Source organism: Nomascus leucogenys, chromosome 13 (genome assembly GCF_006542625.1).
Source record: "Nomascus leucogenys isolate Asia chromosome 13, Asia_NLE_v1, whole genome shotgun sequence".
NCBI classification, from domain to species: Eukaryota; Metazoa; Chordata; class Mammalia; order Primates; family Hylobatidae; genus Nomascus; species Nomascus leucogenys.
The window spans coordinates 51,699,930-51,722,347 of record NC_044393.1 but is presented as its reverse complement, the minus strand read 5'-3'; the positions used below and the strand labels follow the sequence as shown (position 1 = coordinate 51,722,347).

Sequence of the window (22,418 nt, the reverse complement as noted above, 5' to 3'; positions counted from 1 at the left end):
CAGAATGTACTGGGGGCAGAATAGAACTAGCAATATTTTCTCCAAACACCCGGCATGTTTCCAGTACACTACATTGCCTCATATGTATCCTCTAATGTTTAATGGAGGATTTTATAAGATTTCCATATATCCATTCCATCCCCTGCTTAAGCCTAAAGAGAAATGGTGATTAACAGTGACCTTATGTTCTCGTTGCTAGTTACATGCTATGGGAAAACTTCCTGGAACAAGAATGGCAGAGTTAAAAGCCAAGTATACCTTGCTGCATGACGCCGTGATGAGGTATGCAATTTACCAATATGGAGACATGATTAATCATCTTTAAATTTCTTATGGGTGATAAGACCTGTCTTCATTTGCATTCCCCCATAAGCAGACCCTGAGGCAAGGATTTGCGTTCAGGTAGTTTGAGAAGTGATACGAGAAAGCATCGTGAGAGAGTGGGGAAGTGCGGCTGGGAAGGAAGAAATCTAGCCTTGAGCGGGCCATGTTCATCTGTGAGTTTATATGATGGGCTACTGGGGCTCGGCCTCACAGAGGAGCCTCTGAGTGGCTCACGTCAGCACTCTCCCGCTGAAGAGTGAGGAAACTGGAATATTTGCCCACGAGTTTCCACCACTCATTTATTACAAATTACTTCCAGGGAGATTAGCTCTTGGCACTTCTAGCTTGCCCTTTGACAAACCAAGCAAACTTTGATGGCCAGAGACAGCTCTCAGGCAGAGGGACACAGGTGCTGCTGATACATATGGTAACTGTCCACTAAAGCTGCAGGTGGGCAAGAGGATTCTGGTAGGACACTGACAGTCTCTGCATAGGACACACCTGCAGGACTCTTCTGCCATGTCTGTTCATCACTCAGAGGTGTAGATTGTCCAACAACCCCAGCCTGAGTCTGCTGAGACCCTGTCTTTACTTCTCACCTCCTCCCCCTATCACAGGCTACTTACACCTTGTAAGTCTCGGTCAGCAACAGGTCAGAAGAACAGGCTACCACAGAAGAGTCCAGCAAGCCTGCCTGAGCACTGGCTATTAGCCATTGGGAATTAAGAGGGCAGGGGAGTGAAGAAAGAGGGAAAACCCTGATGTGCTTTTACTCTTTACCACTCCCAAGCCTTTCTTTCCTTCTCCCCCATCTTATCTCATGGCCTTGCATCGTGTCTTCATCAAAAGCCAAGGAGCAACAGCAACAGATAGAAACTCCATGCTGCCACTCCCCAGCCATCCTCTCCCCGCAATTCCCAATCACTTCCCCTCCTTATCTTGCCCAGAGATATTTGTCTACTTTGAGGGTAAAAGCATGAGGGAAGAGTGCACAACTTGGAGAAGAGCAGAGCTGCATTCCTATGCAAACTTCAGGTGCACCCAGGTTCCTCACACCCTTCCAAAGCCCCCAGCCTTGGTTCCTCATCCTCAAGCCCAAGCCAAGTCCTCACCCCCACACCTAACGGAGGTTCCATTCCCCCATAGCCGGTCATGCCTGCCAGTGTGCTCTCAGAGCTCTCAAGGCTCAGGAATTTTGAGACTTTAAGTGGAAAGTCTGGAGTAATCTTTTTCAACATACTTCACACTGCTTAACTGAGAGGAAATGCCATGCAGTTCTCTGGGCATCCCTCCAATCCTCTTTGCAGATACAAGGAATATCAGTGTTTCCTGCCCTCTGGATAGCTCTTCTTTTTTTTTTTAGACAGAGTCTCCCTCTGTCACCCAGGCTGGAGTGCTGTGGCGTAGTCTCGGCTCACTGCAAGCTCTGCCTCCTGGGTTCACGCTGTTTTCCTGCCTCAGCCTCCCAAGTAGCTAGGACTACAGGGGCCCGCCACCACACCCAGCTAATTTTTTTGTATTTTTAGTAGAGACGGGGTTTCACTGGGTTAGCCAAGATGGTCTCAATCTCCTGACCTTGTGATCCTCCTGCCTCAGCCTCCCAAAGTGCTGGGATTACAGGCGTAAGCCACCGTGCCCAGCCTGGATAGCTGTTACCTAGAGCCCAGTGGAGATTTGCAGAGTGCTTTGACTTAACTTCCTCCTCCCCTGGCCCACAACTCAGCTCCCTGGCCCCTAGTGACAAGTAGCAATGCAGGACCTCAGCTATGGCATTATTTCTTCCTCTTCCAGGTTGTGTTGCAAAACAGTTAACTTCCCTTCTGCTACCCACATTTTACATCTTGACCACTTAGTTCCCTCTATTGCCATTGCAAACACTCACCATTCTCTCCTACTCCCATTGCCTGGTGGGTGGGAAAGATACGAAGTAAACTCTTCATTCGTGCTGCTAGGACTGCAGCTGGGCAGATATAGCCTGGAAATATTGAACTGAAACTGAATGAGTCTTCCATAGAAACCATGTTATAAGAGTTGTTAAAGTCTCTTCTACTGGTATCATCTTTTAAGTACATGTGGGTAAGTTTCCATTTGTGTTCTGGCTGGAACCCTACCACCCTGTCCTTTCTATGGAAAAATAGGCACTGTAGCCTGGTCCAACAGCTTACAATTTCAATAGCTGAAGCCTGACCTATTAAGGAGATCAGATAACTTTAGATTTACAAAGTTTATTAGCATACATGGAAATTGAATTATAGAAGAGTAATTCCAGCTTTCATTAATGAAAATTATTTGAGGTATCATTGTAGCTGTTGTTGTTGCTATTTGGTACCTAACATCATGCCTGGAACGTGTTATGTCCCAGTAAATGTTTTGCTAGATACTATTGAGCAAATGACATTATAAAACCTGGGAAAATGGATGTATCTGTACTGAATTGAGAATATCACAAAGGTGAGGCAGACACAAGGTAACTTCAGTTGAGATTGGCTTGGTCAAGTCATTGGGCGTCTCTGCAAATGAGCTGGAACTTGAAGATTTCTCTTGGTTAGGACAGTTGGTGGGGAGCACACATCAAAAGAGAGCTCTGGCTCTAAAACAGGAAGTGGTGAGGGCTTACTTCAAATAGGAGATGTAGGTAACATACGGGTTTCTGGGAAATAGGAATCATATCTACTGGTAAGGTTGGGGCCAATGCTTGCTGATGCTACCTTGCAGCATAGAGGCGTTCTACAAGATACTGGAGATTCCACCATGTCCTTTTTCTACATCCTCTGACAGATGTTTAGTCCTTTTCCCTACATAGGGCCAAGGTCATAGAATATAACTGGGGTTTTAGGAATCTCTCTCTACTGTGACCTTCAAGTCCATCTCTAACCAGTGTCCAACTTAGAATCAGAAATCTATAAATTTATTTATATTCATAATTGTGTATGGGAATTTCTCTTCCTAGTTTCCTAATAAAGTGCCATTAGAAAAGTTTCTGTTTTTTCTTAGTTCACTAAGAGGGGAGAGATTTTCCTACAATTATGTTATAAGAATTCAAGGGAGCTAGGGTTGTTTGGGGAGTTCGAGGGAAAACCTCCTCTTTCCCTATGATTTATCCCCTTCTAGTAAGTCATAATCATTCTTCAAAGTCAAGTGCAAATGTCACATTCCCATTGAGTGATCCTTTCTCTGTTGTCTCCTGCTGTCTTGATCTGGACACCAGCGGTAGTACTTGTCATCTGGTATTCCTCCCCATCTGCCAGACTGTAAGATTCTTGAAGCTAGGAGCTAAGCCTTATTCACGTCTTGCACCTAGCATAGTACAGTCATCTCTTGGTATCCATGAGGGATTGATTCCAGGACCTCCTGCAGATACCAAAATCCATGGATACTCAAGTCCCTGATATAAAATGGTATAGTATTTGCATGTAACCTAATTACATCCTCCTGTATACTTTAAATCATTTCTAGATTACTTGTGATACCTAATACAATATAAATGCTATGTAAATGGTTGTTATGCTGTATTGTTTAGGCAATCATGACAAGAGAAGTCTGTACATGTTCAGTAAATAAACAATTTTTAAGTAAACATTTTATTTTGGAATAATTTTAGATTCATAGAAAAGTTGCAAAGATAATATACGAAGTTCCATCTATCCTTCACCCATTTTCCTCTAATGGGAGCATCTTACATAACCATGGTCCATCAAAACTAGGAAGTTAACATTCGTATATTAGTATTAATTAAACTCCAGATTTTCAACAGTTTTTCCACTAATGTTCTTTTTTTGTTCCAGGACCCAATGCAGTATACCCCACTATATTTAGCCCTCATCTCTCCTTGATCTCTGTGACAATTTCTCACTCTTTCCTTGTTTTTTTACAATCACGTTGACATTTTTTGTTTTTGTTTGTTTGTTTGTTTGGGTTTTTTTTGAGATGGAGTCTTGCTCTGTCGCCCAGGCGGGAGTGCAGTGGCTTGATCTTGGCTCACTGCAAGCTCCACCTCCCGGGTTCACACCATTCTCCTGCCTCAGCCTCCCAAGTAGCTGGGACTACAGGCGCCTGCCACCACACCCAGCTAATTTTTTGTATTTTTAGTAGAGACGGGGTTTCACTGTGTTAGCCAGGTTGGTCTCGATCTCCTGACCTTGTGATCCGCCTGTCTTGGCCTCGGCCTCCCAAAGTGCTAGGATTACAGGCATGAGCCACCGCGCCCGGCCATGTTGACAGTTTTAAGAGTAGCTAGTTGGGTATTCTATAGAATGTTTCTCAGTTTGGAATTTTTCTCATATTTAGACCAGAGTTAGGTGTTTTGGAGGAGAATACCACAAAGGTGAAGCAGACTCAATTTTTTAACAAAAATTTTCCCTTGTGGTTGGTTAAATCCACGGATGTGGACTCATGGACATGAAGGGTCAACTGACTTGGCACAAAAATGTCACAGAGTTGAGCTGATCCCAGGAGTGGGGAGCAGCTGTCCTCACTAGACCCCCACAGGAGCCACAGAGGGAACTGAGGGTGTACATGTCTCATTACGTGAGTCTCTGTTTTTCATGTAACCCAGCACACAAGAGTCAGAGGTCCAACTGCTACAGAATGCCAAACGTTTCACTGAGCAAATACAACAGCAGCAGTTTCACCTGCAGCAAGCTGATAATTTTCCAGAAGCATTCTCCACGGAGGTCTCCAAAATGAGAGAACAACTTCTCAAGTATCAAAATGAATATAATGCAGTGAAGGAAAGAGAGTTCCATAATCAGTACAGATTAAATAGGTAAGTGCACAATTCTCTCCAGCACACTGAAAAGTCTTTTCCTCATAAATAGAAAAAAATCAGATTAAGTTGGAGGTAATTGAAGGAGTAGGAGATAGCAATATGATGATTATTGCAAATCTAGTTCTCTTGAATCCTTAGAATGGAATGGGAAGTCCTTGAACAAGAATGTTATACTTCTTGAATAAAAGCTCAGGTGACAGAGATGCCTGCTGTGTTTTTCATGTCAGGAAAGCCATCTCATTGAGAGCTGTAGTCAAAGAACACACTCCTCCACCAAACCAGTTATTAGCAGTCCCTTGCCCTTCCCCTGCCCTGGCAGTGGCCCCTCATCCTGTGACTATAGCAGTACCAGAGCACACATCTGCATGGTGAGTGCTTCTCCCCACATGCGTTTTCTAAACAAGCCTCCATGAGCTGAGGGTCACATCTCATCTGGCTCACTCTATTCTTCTAAGAGAGCAGCAACAGGATCACATATGCAAACTTCATCTCCTACTACTAGATTGTTCCTCAGGATCAAGGAGAAAAGGTATATCCTTTTGGAAGACACATTTACTTATCCAAATTTAGAGGACGTCATTTAGTGAACTAAAGCAGACATTAAGTGCTAAAAGGGGAAATGTTATTTTCAAAATCTCTTCTAACATTCCCCCCATGGAGTAGCAAGTCACTGGAGGAGTTTGTTCAGCAAGTCATACTATTTAGATTGAATTTGAAAATGATTGCAATTCAAGTTTTCTGCTATGGTGTGCTGTGTGCTGTGCCTGGGTACAGGAGAGAAAGCAAAACCGTTTCTCCTAGAGTTTGTTACCATTTAAGGTGGCAGAACTTTTTCTGGCTATTTTTAAGAGTAGGTGGACTTCTGACAGTGCAAATATAATTCAGTCCTTCCTAGAGATAAGCAAATGACTTGAGCAACCTCTCGAATACCTTGTAAGCCCTGGGTTTAAAATCCTCTCTTTGGGGCCTATTTTTTCACTGGTGGTGGGTGGGGGTGGGGTGTGAATAAAGAAGGTCAGCTTAATCAAGAAATCCTATTCAGGGGGGAAAATTGGAGGTTTTTTTTTGTCTTTCAATCTAAACTTGTTTCAGGCTTACCAGTGAGATATATAAAAAGAAAACCCAGCTATTTCTGTGCTCTGTAAGCGCTCTTTCAGTTGAGAAAATAATGAAATTAAAACAATTGGTGGTTGTTCATTAGTATTGAAAATATGAATGCTTGACATTTCCATGAAAGAGTAAAAAGAACATCAGTCAGTTGATATTTAAATTGTTTAAAATTTCCAACTATTCCTGCCAAGAGAAAAAAACAAAAACAAAAACCAGAACTGTTGCCCTTTAGGTACAGACAGGCAAATTATTCACTGAGATGGGAAGGAGACAATGCATACTGACCTGCGGTGAATAAGAACATTCAAAATGTACATTTGCAGAAATGTTTAGTGTGTATTCTTTTTGAATTTATAATGTATCTTTCTTAAGCTTGAGAAGATTCCCTTGCATTCTCAAATATTAACAGCTCAAGAACTAACAAGCTTATTTTCATAAAAGTAATGGTGATGCCAAAAGAAATACCAGTAAAGAATGAAGGGCTATGCATTTCATTGGCTTACCATATTTAGTACCACAGTCATGCACCACATAATGGTGTTGCAGTCAACAATGGACTGTCTATATGTGGTGGTGCCCCCGTAACATTATAATGAAGCTGAAAATTTACTTTTGCCTAGTATTTACTGTTCGATACATTTTATTTTTATTTTGGAGTGTACTCTTTCTACTTATGAAAAAAATATTAACTGTAAAACAGCCTCAGGCAGGTCCTTCAGGAGGTATTCCAGAAAAAGGCATTGTTACAGGAGATAACAGCTCCTAAATACCTTCCAGTGGGGCAAGATGTGGAGGCAGAAAACAATGACTTTGATGCTGACCCTGTGTAGGCCTGGGCTAATGTGTGTGTTTATGTCTGTTTTTGTCGTTGTTGTTTGTTTGTTTGCTTGTTTTGAGACAGAGTCGTGCTCTGTCGCCCAGGCTGGAGTGCAGTGGCGCAATTTTGGCTCACTGCAACCTCTGCTTCCTGGGTTCAAGCAATTCTCTGCCTCAGCCTCCCGAGTAGCTGGGATTACAGGTGCCCACAACCACGCCCAGCTAATTTTTGTATTTTTAGTAGAGATGGGATTTCACCATCTTGGCCAGGGTGGTCTTGAACTCCTGTATGTCTTTGTTTTTAACAAAAATGTAAAAGTAAAAAGAAATTTAATTAAAAACCTTATATAATAAGAATACAAAGGAAGAAAATATTTTTACACAGCTCTACAATGTGTTTGTATTTTAAGCTGTGTTGTGAGTCAAAAGCTGAAAAAAGTAAATTTTGTAAAGTAAAAAAGTTACAGTAAATTTATTATCAAAGAAAAATATTTTTTGTAAATGTAGCCTAAGTGTGCAGTGTTTATAAAGTCCACAGTAGTGTAAGTAACATTCACTCACCACTCACTCACTCACCCACTGACTCACCCTGAGCAACTTCCGGTCCTGCAACCTCCATTCATGGTAAGTGCCCTAGACACGTGTACCATTTTTTATCTTTTATGCCATATTTGTACTGTGTGTATTCTTTGTTTAGATACACAAATACTTATTTGTGTATTTGTGCCTACAGTACTCAGTCCGGTAACCTGCTATGCAGGTCTGTAGCCTAGGTGCAGTAGGCTTTACCACCTCGCCTAGATGTGTAGTAGGCTACACCATGTAGGTTTGTGTAAGTGCACTCCGTGATGTGCACTCCATGATGAACACTGTGTGATGTTCACACAGTGATGAAGTTGCCTAACGACGCATCTCTCAGAATATATTCCCATTGTTGAGCAGCACATGACTGCACATGACACAGAAACCAATTCCCTCCACACCCTCCCACTGACCTCCTTCCCCCTGGAAAAAGTAGATATTTCCATCCCCACATAAAAATAAAGAGATGAAGCTAATGAGAGAAAACTATTCATCCACATATACAGATGATATTTGTCAGACCAGCACAACAAACTCTCATTGAGTGTCTAGATAATAGAAGCCCAAATAACTAGCACTCCTCCACCCCAATATCTTCAGGAACTTCTGAATCATTGGCAACTACTAAGAACAACATATTGTTCAAATACTCTAGAGAAAGGATTTTACTGTGTGATTTTGTCAATTTTTTTGTGTATGTTCACATAACATAAATCTTTTAATGTTAATAAATCTAATTATCTGGTTGGTTGGTTAGTACTTAAATCTATGTTGCAGTAGTTTCTGTTTCTGGATTAATATTTATGACTGGATAAGTATGCAGTTCAGGAAATAATGTGTAATCTATTTAAAGTTAATACATTGTAAATAAATAATAAAGTAATTAAATACTGTTGAACTTATTTTTTGAAACAAAACAGGAGTACTTACCTTTCTAAACAGTTTGAAAAGATTTTTCAGTACTCTCTTCAACCTTTGCCTTGCCTTGACTCTGTTACCTTTTGGGGCTTCCCTGTTTTCTTTTAATTCCTAAAATTTGGACAGCAAATACGTTGCGTCTTTCGTGCGAAATCCGACGCATTCTGATCAGTCTTGGTCAGTTGGGGGAAACAAGGCTGTGGTGAGCTGGCACTGTCTGTTGCACTGTGAACACAGAGAGTGGGAACACTCAGGCCGCACACGTGCAGGGCTGTCCTGACGTGACCCTGACCTTAGTGACTGTTTACTCTCCCGTGGCTGGTTCCTGTGGTCCTTGTTGCACATTCAGAGTTTATTAGTTGTTTTCCATTCTTGGTCCAGTGATGATAGCAAAGTTGGAACCAAGAAACAACAGATCTGGTAAGAAAGGAAAGGAGGAATGATCTTAGCAATGCATCTGGAATTCCAGAAAATTAGAATGTGACAGAGAAGCATGTAGGTACTCAGGATGGTCACAAGGAAAAACTCATAGCTAGAACAGATTTTACCTTAACTTAAAAAAATTTGCTCTTCTGTGGCAACAAATGTCTTTTTTTTTCCTCCAAATTCCTGGTTTAATAAGGACTTGTTTATTTTGAGGAAAAAAGGTCCCAAACATCAGGCTCTTCACAAAAATAACCCAGAAAACAAATCTTAAGATTAACTTCAGAAAACAAATCTTAAGACTATAACACTAATTATTTTTCTAGAGGATGCGTTTGACATGCCAACTCTCATTCACAAAAATACATTGTTACATTTGTGTTGAACTGCCCCACACAGCACACTAATGTGGGGGTGTAACACACATACCTCTAACTCAAAGCTGCTTTCAAGAGCTACTCAACTAAATGAGATTGCCTTTGCAGTTAGGGAAGCAACTACTGAACTTATGTGCGAATGAAAAGAACTGTACTCCCTGCATAACAAGAGATTATTTTGGAGACACTTGATAAAAAACCATACATCCTTTTTATTGTTAAGTCATAAAGAGGTATCAAAATTAAAAGCAAAAATTACAGGGTAAGACTTAACAAAACTACTAGGAGCGTCAAAGGAAGTGAAAATGGGACGAGGCACGGGGCAAGATGAATTAATGAACATGGGAAGGATAAGGATGGGGAGAACAGTGAGCGTGTGCTGAAGATACTAGGGGAGAGGATCTGGTGAAAAACTTGATCTTAGACAAGCGCCTATGTAAAGAAATAATGGGATAAGATTTCTAAACCCCACTGTGTGCTTAAGAGTCATCCTCGCCATTGGCGCTGTCTCTGTCATCCTCTCCTTCCTCAGCCTGTTTTTCATCATCCTTGATCAACTCCAGCTGGTCATGCCCCAATCTTCATTATCATCATCATCCAGTAGGTCCCCTTTCTCAGCAGAGTCATCTGCACCTCCCTCAGACTCCATCTTCACATTAGTCTCATCTTTCTTCACGGAGCTGCTGCTCTGCTCCTCTTCTGACTTATCATTCTTCATCTCTACTGCTTGTTTGCTCTGTTCCTTTTCAATTTTTTTCAGGTTTTCCAGAAGAGAATCTACTTTTTGTTTCATCTGGGTCAGCTCCTTCTTAATGGCCTGAAGGTCATCTCCTTTCAACTTTCCAGACTTGGAAGATCCCCGCTGTCCACTCTTAGAATTGAAGCCGCTTCTGCCCCTTCGTGAGGTGTTTCCTGATACACGCTGACGTTTCGAGGGCACTACAGCCCGAGCAATAGGAGGAGGAGGAGGAGGTACACGTGCTGGGTAACTGTACATCCTATCATAATAGTCCCGTTGAAAGTCATAGTCCAAGTCAAAAGAGGAGCCATACGTCTCCGCCGCAGATCGTTTCACACCTGCTTTTCCTCGGTTCACTTTTGGCTCTGCAGCCCGGTTAATATCTAAAACCTGGCCAGCAATCATTCTGCCATCCTCTCCTGCTACAGCAGCCCAGGCATTTCTCTCATTAACATATTGAACAAAGGCAAAGCCCTTATGAACAGAGAGGCCCACAATTTTGCCATACTTCGAAAAGATTGCCTCCACATCAGATTTCTTGACCACAAGAGTGTTGAGATTCCCAGTGAATACACGGGAGTTCATGGAGCGAGGATCTGTCTTGTTGGTAACGTTGCTGGCCATTGTGTTTGATGATAAGGTTTCTCACAAAGCCGAAAATGTAGCCGAAGATCAAAAAAATCTCACAAGAGCGGGGAGGGAGAAGAGATTCGATTCTGAGTCTCCTACTCCTGGGTTCTGCGTGGAGAAGCCGACTGCTGCTGGAGGTGGGCAACGTGGCCACAACCGCTCAGTCTTCATCTCTTCACAAAATGGGCAACAAATATCTTAAAAGAACTAGCTTAGAACAGGTTTCTCTGAATGTGTTTCTCATAACTCAAAGAGAAGCACCTGAGACACTTTTTTGAAAGGAAGATCCCATCCAAAAAGTAATGATTATGATTTTTGCCCCAGCCCACCACCCCCACGCAAAATGACATTTGCTTATGTGACTCTGACTCGCATTACAGTTAGAGGACCGTGGGTTCCAAAGGTGGTTCTCAGCCCTGACTGCAGGTCAGTCACCTGAGTCTCCTCTCAGTGATCATTCAGTCTATGCATAAACACTTCCAGTGACAGGAAGCTCTCAGCCTCCCACAGAGGCTCATGCCAACTTTGGAAATGCTCCTACACTTAAATGGTTGTTGGATTTGTTTATAAACCTACCTTCTTGCAACTTTCACCCATCCATGTTGTTTCCACTCCTGTGGTAAATGATGCCTCTCCCACATGTCAGCATATCAGGCTTCCTGCATTATCTCTTCATCCACAGATCCTTAAAACCAAAGCCTTTTGACCTTGCTTTAGAAAGCAAGTAAATCCTAAGGAGCTCTGATGTCGAAGCACCCCTTAGATAGGAAAGCTGAAAAATGTCAGATTTAAGTTTTAATGCAAGTTTGAGAGGTTAGGAGTTAATACATACCAGGAGGCACAGAAACAAAAACATGTTTTTGCCCCAGTAATCCCATGCAAAAGTGATGATCCAAAAGGAGAGAAAAAGATATAATGCATAAAGATATTGATATTTATGAAAGTAAAAAATTGGAAGCAATCTGAATTCTAAGAAAATGTGGAATATTTAAATAATGCATTCCAGAAATACCTTGATACTGAACCTCTGTAGTCAGAGCTGTATTTGTGTGTCAGTTTAGCTTTGACTGTGTGACTTTGGAAAAGTTGCTTAACTCCTCAGTTTCTTCATTTGTACAACAAAAATAACAATTCCTACTTAGCAAGGTTGTGAATTTTAGATGTGATGCATTTAGTGCACCTGGCACACAGTATGTTCAGTATATGCTAAATAATATTTAAGATTATTTTATTATGGTACATCTACCCAGTAGAAAACCTTGAAAATAGCTATTATTATAAAGTCTGTTTAGCAACTTAGGAAAATATTTTAATTAAATGTTAGGTAAAAATGGAGGATTATAATCTTTAAAAATAGAAAAATACATTCCTTTTAGAGGAAATAAGTCAGCATTTCTTAATAAAAAAAGAAAAATGTATCATAGAAATGTAAGTTTTAAATGTCCTAAAGAATTAGTCATTTTATGTTTGTTTAAACATAAAAATATATTTAAAGAAAAGACCTTAAGTCACATCTTGTGAAAGAGCTTGCTGTCACCATTTTGAAACTCAAAAATACTCAGGTTGCCTTTACAATCAAAAGATAGTGGCACACTACCACCCCCTGGTGGCAGCATGCCCAAGGTGTAGGATCAATACCTGGGAAGTAAAATATCGGTAATGTATATGCAAGCTCTAAAAGCAAAGGCATAACTATTTAAAGATCTAAACTCAGCTTCAATTTGTGGTCTAGACAACTAACTTATATTAAATTCAATGTGACACATGCATTACAAAATTCATCTACATTATTGCAAATAAAATGTCAAAAATAACATAATCCCATTAAAAAGTAGGCAAAGGACATAGACATTTTTCAAAAGAAGACAAATGGCTAAGAATCAAATGAAAAAATGTTCATCACTAATCAGAGAAATGCAAATTAAAACCACAATGATACATCATTTTATACCAGTCAGAATAGCTATTATTAAAAAGATAAAAAATAAGATGTTGGCAGAGTGCTGAGTAAAGGGAACACTTATACATTGTTGCTAGAAATGTGATTGGTACAAGCTCTATGGAAAACAGTATGGATATTTCTCAAAGAACTAAAAATAGAACTACTAATCCATCTGGCAATCCTACTACTGGCTATATACCCAAGAAAAAGAAATAATATCCAAAAGATACCTGCACTCATATGTTTATTGCAACATTATTCACAATAGCAAAGATAAGGAATCAACCTAAGTGTCAAGAGATTGGATAAAGAAAATGTGACATATATATACAATGGAATACTATTTGGTCATAAAATGAAATCATGTCTTTTGAAGTAACATGGATGGAACTGAACGCCATTATCTTAAGTGAAAAAAAACTCACAAAGAGCCAAATACCACACGTTCTCATAAGTAGGAGCTAAGTAATGTGTACACATGGACATAGAGTGTGGACTAGTAGATACTGGAGACTTAGAAAGGTGGGAGGACAGAAGGAGGGTGAAGGATGAGAAATTAATGGGTATACATGTATATAATTTGAATGATGGTTGTACCAAAAGCCCTGACATCACCACACTGCAATATATCCATGTAACAAAACTGCACTTGTATCCCTTAAATGTATACAAATGAGAAAACCTGGTGTGTGTGTGCTTTCAGCTCATGTTCCTAGATCTATGGGCTAGTGGGATCTGCTTATTTGATATAACCAGTGGACATAATTGTCTGTGTATTCTTTTATTTCATATGATTTTCCAAGTGTGATCAATACAAACTTTAAAATCTTTCCATTTTGGAAAATCATATGACTTCTTTGGCACTTAATAGGTAGTCATTAAATGCAGAATAGCAAGAAAAATGAAAAATATTTCTCTGGATTTCTTCAGGAAATCTGGTCGATAAAACAGTTCAAAATATGGTAATTGGAAGAAATACGTAATTATATCGAACTCATTTTGTTTAGAACATTCAAGCTATTTGAAGCAATTTCCAAAACGTCATTCTAGCATCGTGTCCTCTCATCTTATTAAAGTAAAAATATAACATAAACGTTTTTTGTATTTTCTCGTGAATAAGTAACCAAAACCATATGTTCTCATTCACTGTCTGTACTTTCTTTTTTTTTTTTTTTTTTTTTTTTTTTTTTTGAGACGGAGTCTCGCTCTGTCCCCTAGGCTGGAGTGCAGTGGCGCAATCTCGGCTCACTGCAAGCTCCGCCTCCCGGGTTCACGCCATTCTCCTGCCTCAGCCTCTCCGAGTAGCTGGGACTACAGGCGCCTGCCGCCACGCCCGGCTAATTTTTTTGTATTTTTAGTAGAGACGGGGTTTCACTGTGGTCTCGATCTCCTGACCTCGTGATCCGCCCGCCTCGGCCTCCCAAAGTGCTGGGATTACAAGCGTGAGCCACCGCGCCCGGCCCACTGTCTGTACTTTCTAATGTTTTTATTTCTTTTGTTTGTTAATCTCTATTTACAATGATGACTGGCTTTTAGAAAAACTGACATTTCTTTCTATAGATGCCAAGTATATCCAATTGATTGATGGGATTATTGAGTTTGACTACGTCTTTAACTGATCTTCTGACTTCTGGATCTGTGCATTTTTGAGAGAGGGATGTTGAAGTCTCCAACTGTGAGAGTGGATTCATCTACTTCTCCTTGCACTTCTATCAGTTTTGCCTCATGCATTTTGATGTTCTGTTGTTAGGTGCAAATATATTAAGAATTCATTGGCCGGGCGCTGTGGCTCTCACCTGTAATCCCAGCACTTTGAAAGGCTGAGGCAGTCAGATCACGAAGTCAAGAGATCAAGATCATCCTGGCCAACATGGTGAAACCCTGTCTCTATTAAAAATACAAAAATTAGCTGGGCGTGCTGGTGCACACCTGTAGTCCCAGCTACTCCGGAGGCTTAGGCAGGAGATTCGCTTGAACCCAGGAGGCAGAGGTTGCAGTGAGCTGAGATCACACCACTGCACTCCAGCCTGGCAACAGAGTGAGACTCCGTCTCAAAAAAAAAAAAAAAAAAAAAAAGAAGAAGAATTCATTAGGTCTTCTCAGGGAATTGACTCTTTTATCATTATATAATGCCCCTCTTTGTCTCTGATAACTTTTCTTGCTCTGAAGTCTGTTCTGTCTGAAATTAATTTAGTGACTCATCTTGTTTTAATGTTAGCATGGCATATCTTTATCCATTTACTTTTAATATATATGTGTCTATATTTAAACTGGATTATTGGCAAACACAGCATATAATTTGGGTCTTGTTTTTGTTTGTTTGTTTTCTTTTTGGATCCTTTGTGACAATCTTTTAACTGACATTTAAAATGATTACGGTTGTAGTTGGGTTAATATCTTCTGCCATATTTTTACTGTACTATATTTGTTGTGCTTGTTCTTCATTCCTGTTTTTGTTCCCTCTTTTTATGCCTTTTGTGGTTTTAACTAAGCATTTAATATAATTCCATTTTCTCTCCTTTCTTAGTATATCAGTTGTACATCTTTTTTTACTTTAAGTGGTTGCCATAGAGTTTTCAATATACATTTACAACTAATTTAAGACCATTTTCAAATAACACTATACCACTTCAAGTACTTTTTAAATAACAAAATAGTCCTATTCTCCTTCCTATCCCTTGTATCATTGCTGTCATTTATTTCACTTACACATGGGCATATATAAATATATATGCATATGTAATTGAATACATTGCTGCTGTTATAAATTTGAAAGGTGTTATCTATTATCTCAAGAATAAGACAAAAGCTTTTCTTTTACCTTCACTGATTCCATCTCTAATGCTCTTCATTTGTGTAGAACTGAGTTTCTGACCTATATAATTTTCCTTCCCTCTAAAGAGCTTCCTTTAACATTTCTTGCAAAGCAGGTCTATTGACAAACAAATGTTCTCAATTTTTATCTGAGAAAGGCTTTATTTCTCCTTTACTTTGGAGAATAATTTCACAAGGTACAGAGCTTTAGGTTGGTGGTTTTTTCTCTCAACACTTTAAATATTTCACTCTACTCTCTTCTTGCGCGTATGGCTTCTGAGGAGAAATCGGATGTAATTCTTTGTTCCTCCATAGGTAAGTGTGTTTTTCCTCTAACTTCTCTCAGGAATTTTCATTATCTTTGACTTTCTGTAATTTACATATGATATGCCTAAGTGTTCTTTGAGCTTCCTGGATCTGTAGTTTATTTTCCTGCATTAATTTGAAGGAACTTCTCAGACATTATTGCTTCAGGAATTTCTTGTGTTCCTTTCTTTCTTCTCCTGGTATTCCTGTTATGAGTATTTATGCCTTTTGGTAGTTGTCCCAGAGTTCTTGGATATTCTGGTTTTTTCCTAGTCTTTTTTTTTTTTTTTTTTTTTTTTTTTTCAGTTTGGTTAGTGTCTAGTAAGATATCCTCAAGCCCAGAGATTCCTTCCTCAGCCAAGTTCGTTCTGTTACTAAGCCTGTTAGAGGCATTCTTCATTTCTGATACAGTGCTTTTGATCTCTAGTATTTCTTTTCTTTTTTTTGTTTTTGTTGTTGTTTGTTTGTTTTTGAGACAGAGTCTCACTCCATTGCCCAGGCTGGAGTGCAGTGGCACAATCTTGGCTCACTGCAACCTCTGCCTCCCAGGTTCAAGAGATTCTCCTGCCTCAGCCTCCTGAGTAGCTGGGATTACAGGTGGCCGCCAACATGCCTAGCTGATTTTTGTATTTTTTGTAGAGATGGGATTTCACCATATTGGCCAGGCTGGTCTTGAACTCCTGACCTCAAGTTATCTGCCCGCCTCAGCCTCCCAAAGTGCTGGGATTACAGGCATGAACCACCACGCCTGGCTGAGTATTTCTTTTTTATTATTTCTTAGAATTTCCTTCTCTGTACTTAAACTGCCCATTTCGTGATTGACTTTATCTGTTAGCGTTCTTAGCCTATTAGTCATAGTTGTTTTAAATTCCTGATAATTCACACATCCCTGCCATATCTGGTTCTGGTGGTTGCTCTGTCTCTTCAGACTGTGTTTTTTGCCTTTTAGTGTGCCTTGCAGTTTTTTTCTTGATAGCCAGCCAGGATGTACTGGGTAAAAGGAACTGATTTAAATAGGACTTCAGGAACATGGTGGTAAGGTGTGGAGGGAAGGGAGCATTCTACAGTGCTATGATCAGGTCTCAGTAGCAGAGGTCCTATGTAACGGGAGCCCACAGGAGCCAAAATTCTGGGGGAAGGGAACCTTTGGAGCTGTGATTCTCAAGAGAATTGAAAAGTCTCTTTTGCTCACTTGCTCTTGTGCTCTTTCTCTCACACAGATGTCAGTAAAGTTGAAGATAAAAATTGTCCAATCTGAACAGAGAAAAAAAATTAGAATAAAAATGAACAGATCCATGGCCAGGCACAGTGGCTCACACCTGTAATCCCAGCACTTTGGGAGGCTGAGGCAGGCGGATCACCTGAGGTCAGGAGTTCAGAACGAGGCTGGCTAACATGGTGAAACCCTGTCTTTACTGAAAATACAAATACTAGCTGGGCATGGTGGCACATGCCTATAGTCCCAGCTACCCGGAAGGCTGAGGCAGGAGAATTGCTGGAACCCACAAGGTAGAGGTTGCACTGAGCCGAGATCATGCCACTGCACTCCAGCCTGGGGAACAGAGTGAGACTCCATCTCAAAAAAAAAAAAAAAAAAAAAACAGATCTATAGGCATCCATGAAACAATAACAAAATATCTAATTCATGTCACTGGAGTTACAGAAAGAGAAGAGAAGGTATATGATTATGAAAAATACTGGAAGAAGTAATGGCTGAAAACTTCCCATGTTTGGTGAAAGAAAAGCCCACAGATTCAAAAAGCTCAATGAGCCCCAAACAGGGTAAACTCAAAGAAATATATTCCAAATGCGTCACAGTAAAACTTGAAAATTAAAAATGAAGAAAAAATCTTGAAAGAAGCAAGAAACAGGCTTCAAGAATGACACTCACGTTTATAATTTGGAAAATTAAGTGAATTGAAATGCCATTACCAAAAGAAGGAATAGAAAAAACAGTAGGTTTCAGATGAGAAGATAATGAGTTTTAGTTTGAGGAGCCTTTGATATACACAACTGGAATTGCCCAGTAAGAAATTAAACATAAAAATCTGGAGCTCCAGGGAAATTCTGAACTGGAAATAAGGATGTTTAACTCATCACTGTAACTGGCACTGTGGAAATGGTATACAGAATAAGAAAAGGAGAAGTTAGGCTTCAGCTAGACTATGCAAATCTTAAAATCTTAAAATCTCAGCAGAAGAACTCAATGAAATTTTGTTTCTCACTCATAGCACAGTCCAGTGCAAGTCATGCAGCCACCTCTGTCCTTAGCTTTGCCAGCTGGAGCACGTGCCTTCCAAGTTCAACATGGCTGGGGAAGACATTGGTTACTTACTTCCACTCACCTTCCTTGGGCAAATTAGTCCAATGGCCCCAATCCAAATGCAAGAGAGACTGTGAAATATAGTCCCCTTGTGTGTCCAGGAAGGGAAAATGTTGCAGCAAACAATGGCAATGTGTCTGTCACAAGAGCCAAAAGCAGATCCTTATAAACTTAGCCAGTGACAGGATAGAAGTGTAGACAAGGTGTGCCCACCTGGACTGCTTATGAGTTCATGTCACAGTTTTAATAGCTTGTAGTGGAAACAAAAGTAAAAATAATTGTCCTCAAATACCCATACCTAATAACCACTTAGACTTGGCTCCTGGTCTAAATCTGCCCTTCACCTGAAATATTCATTCAGTCTCTTATGTATCCATGTCCCTATCACATCTAGATCTCTGTAAAGTTTCTTCTAGCTCTAGCATTCGTTATAACTCAGGAATGCAATTGTCACACAAAACTGAAACTGAGGTCTTCGAATAACCCTTCTTCACACCTTTGAACAACTGTGGACTGTTCTGTGATTTCTGTGAGGGTTTTCTGCAATCTGGATGTAGAAGAATGTGGTGCAATAGGTCATTCTGAGTGACTATTTCCGTATGCATGCCCGTATCTCATTCAGCACATACATTATTTTAAATAATGAAGATGGGAACAAAACTAATTTCAGTTGTTCCATTTATTCATATTAATTTTTACTGGATGGCAACTATATGCAGGCACTTTTTAAGACGATGATGCAGTGGTAAACTGGGAGCTAGGTTTTCTAGTGGGGAGATATGTAATATAATGTCAGGTCATGATGAATACTGTATAGAAAAGTAAAGCAAAACAAGGAAAGAGTTTTGAGGACTATTGGTACTGTTTTAGATAGATAGCCAGGCACCTCTATGAGAAGGCAATATCGGTACAGGTCTGAATGAAGCAAGAAGTGAGCTATGCAAAGATCTGTGGCGAGAGCATACCAGCTGGAAGGATCAGATAGGGCAAAGGCCCTGAGGTAGAAACAAGCTTGGCAAGAAAGCCAGTGTGACTGGTGCCAGAGAGTGGCAGGCTGTGAGACTAGAGAGGCTGATGAGGCAGGGCCATGTCGGTTTGGGAAAGGAGTTCAAATTTTGGTCCAGGTGTGATGGGAATTTATCAAGCAGGGAAGTGAGGTGATCTTATTTACATGTTAAAAAATCACCGTGGTACGGGTGGAGAATTGACTTTAATGGGCAAAGGTGGAGGCAGGCAAAGTAGGAGATCAACTGGGGGGCTGTAGCAGGAATCCAGGCAGGCACCTGCCCATTCCAAGTAACATAAAGAAGAAAAAGCCCAGAGCCTGCCAGGAAGAATCCTGTGTCCCAGGGGGAGGCCCATGATCCCCAATATTTATAATGTGCTGAGATAACTCCTCTAAGTGGGTATGTGTTCACAAAGTTGCGGTGGGAATCCTGGGGAGGAGGAAGCACCCCAATGCACCTGTGATCAGGAAAGCCGTCATAAAGAATGGACAGCAGGTTGCCTGGCAGACAAGCATGGGAATGGCATTCTGGGATGAGAAGATAGAAAGTTGTTATTACAGAAAGAGCTTATTTCTTTGTACTTTTTCAAACTTGATTTTTTTTTTTTTGCAGCTTAAAGGAAGAAAAAATCATCATAGTAAAAGAATTTGAGAAGATACCAAAGCCAGGAGTAAGTCTTAGATGATACAGAGTTTCTTAAATACAGCTGGATTCAGTCATCCCTTTTTATAAATATTAATGTTTATCACAACAACCATAGCCTGAAATATTTTCAAGATTCTGAAGTCTTAACTGTGAGTGATGTTGAAAAGACTAGCTACGTAACTTCTGGAGTAAATATGTGATGCCTGTTATAGACTTTAGCAACTTGGCATCTAATTTAGGCTATATTTAGTTGGACAATATCTGCTTTGTTTCCAGAAGGAAAAAAGACTGTGGTTGACACTAAAAATATTATTTTGCTATAGCTATTACCCTCATAGCTCTCTGAACATCTCAAGTTATTACAATAAATTTTTACAAAGAAAATGTATCACTTATTTATTCCTGCCTAACAAATCATCCCAGAACTTAGTGGCTTAAAACAACAACCATTTCATATTTTTCACAGTTCTGAATTCTTCTGGTCTGAGCGGGCCGAATTGGGGCTGGGTAATCTAGGATAGCTCCATTCATATACCAGCCATTTGGCAGGCTACTTGGTCTAAGGTCACATGTCACTAGTTGGTCACATGATGGTGGAAGGGTTTTCAGCTTCAATAAAGAGCAAACTCCAATATGTAAGACTTTTTTGGGCCTCTGCTAAAATCACTTTTGGTAATACCCCATTGGCCAATGCAAGTATTATAACATGGCCAAGTCTAGAATCAAGTTGGCCCTACCTCTTAATGGGAAGAATGATCAAGAAAATGCAAAGGGACATGCATATCCTGCAGATAGGAGGAATTTGTGGCCACTTTTTACAATCTATTATAGAACATAAATAGAATGATCACCATACTTTGTACTCCTTCCACCTTCTGATAATCCAAAAGTGTGTTGGTGGTGGTTTAATTCCAAGGCCAGCTCACAAAAAAAACCTGTTTAGCATAGAGTAAAATACTATTAATTCAAATAAGTATGCCAAACCATCATTTACAATACAGATTTTATGGGAAAAACATTTTGAATTTTCATTCAGATCCTAGGATCACCAATGATTCCCTCACCCAGCGGTGGTGGGAGGAGGGAGCTATGCCCAAAGCCCAGGGCAGGCTAAATAGACCCAGCACTTAGTCTATCAGTAAGAGTAACGTGTAGACCTTCTGAGTGTAAGAAGGCTTCTCTCCCATAAGTGAAACCCTCCCCAGGTAATCAGACATGAGACAAAGATCTTTGATGATTCTGGGGTAGATGGTATTTGGGGAGAATGTGCATGAGCTAGAGAAGTAATACCAATAAGAAAGTGGGGGATTAAGGAGCGCAAAGTGTTGGGTATCCAAATATGAACACCTGTATCTTTAGTTCCCATGTGACTCAGGTTAACCGTAAGTCAGATATTCAAAGATTATTTGCATCTGATTTTGCCAGATCACAAAGCTACTAGAAAACAGACTGTCCATTTTTTTTCATGCTTCTTGGTATAAAATAAAAATTAACACATAAAATGAAACATTTTTAAATGTAGGATAGAAAAGAGCACTAATAAAAGAATTCAAATCTAATGTTGTGTTTAATTATACATGCAGTAACATTATCATGCCTTTGTTAAAGATGTCAGAAATCATAAGTTGCATTTAGCTTTGTAGAAATCATTTAACCTTGTGAGAAATCATTCATGAACTTCAAAACAAATATAATCAAAATGTGAGTGAAATTAGTTTTAATTCAGTTTTTAGGTAGATAAACATTTGCTCAGACTATATAACCTAATCATCTTCACGACTTTTAAAGGAAATGGAGAAGAAGACGAAAATATTGAGAGAAAGCACTGAAGAATTACGTAAAGAAATAATGCAGAAGAAATTAGAAATTAAAAATTTACGAGAAGATTTGGCATCTAAACAAAAGCAATTACTAAAGGAGAAGAAGGAACTAGAAGAATTGTTGGAACATCAGGTCGTCCTAAAGGTGTGCTACTTACCGTTGATATTTAAACATTGTGCCTTGCATGGATATAAAAGTGTATGGGTGTCAAGAGTAACCAGCAGGTTGGATAAAGAGGGGTATTGTCTCTCAAACTGAAATATCTGCATTGCGATTGATCCTATCAAACTAAATCTAGGCTCTGGGAATTCACAAAAGACCTTAGGGGGTTTGGGAGTATCACTCTGGTTTGGAGCCCTCACCCTGCGGAAAAGGTCTCTCCTGACCTCACCAAACATTTTTGGACATTAGAAACAAGTGTCACAAACACAATTGTTTCCTTGAAGAACAACCATGGCCAGGCGCAGTGGCTCACACCTGTAATCCCAGCACTTTGTGAGACCAAGGCGGGTGGATCACCTGAGGTTAGGAGTTCGAGACCAGCCTGACCAACATGGTGAAACCCTGTCTCTACTGAAAATACAAAAATTAGCTGGGTGCGTGATGGTGGATGCCTGTAATCCCAGCTACTCAGAAGGCTGAGGCAGGAGAATTGCTTGAACCTGGGAGGTGGAGATTGCAGTGAGCTGAGATCGTGCCACTGCACTCTAGCCTGGGTGACAGAGTGAGACTCCCTCTCAAAAACAACAACAAACACACACACACACACACAACAATCAAATGTCCTAACCTGTCACATATATTTGTATTACCTTATCCTTGTCTGATTGCATTCCACTTCCTCTCACTAGAAAAGGGATGAGAGGCCTGTAT

At 40.1% G+C, this 22,418-nt stretch overlaps 1 protein-coding gene and 1 pseudogene across 2 annotated transcripts in view; one reads left to right on the top strand and one right to left on the bottom strand.

Moving 5' to 3' along the window:
* CCDC146 (coiled-coil domain containing 146) overlaps nt 1-22,418 on the top strand; it is a 180,839-nt gene that overhangs the window by 115,001 nt on the left and 43,420 nt on the right. Inside the window, exons 3-6 of the mRNA XM_003268186.3 lie at nt 200-282; nt 4,880-5,089; nt 19,692-19,749; nt 21,513-21,689. Of these exons, the coding sequence (XP_003268234.2) occupies nt 200-282; nt 4,880-5,089; nt 19,692-19,749; nt 21,513-21,689 (528 nt within the window). The remainder of the gene's footprint in view (nt 1-199; nt 283-4,879; nt 5,090-19,691; nt 19,750-21,512; nt 21,690-22,418) is intronic.
* On the bottom strand, nt 9,513-10,888 carry LOC100601172 (annotated as a pseudogene). Its single transcript, XR_121951.4, has one exon. The product of XR_121951.4 is annotated as a heterogeneous nuclear ribonucleoprotein C pseudogene (transcript).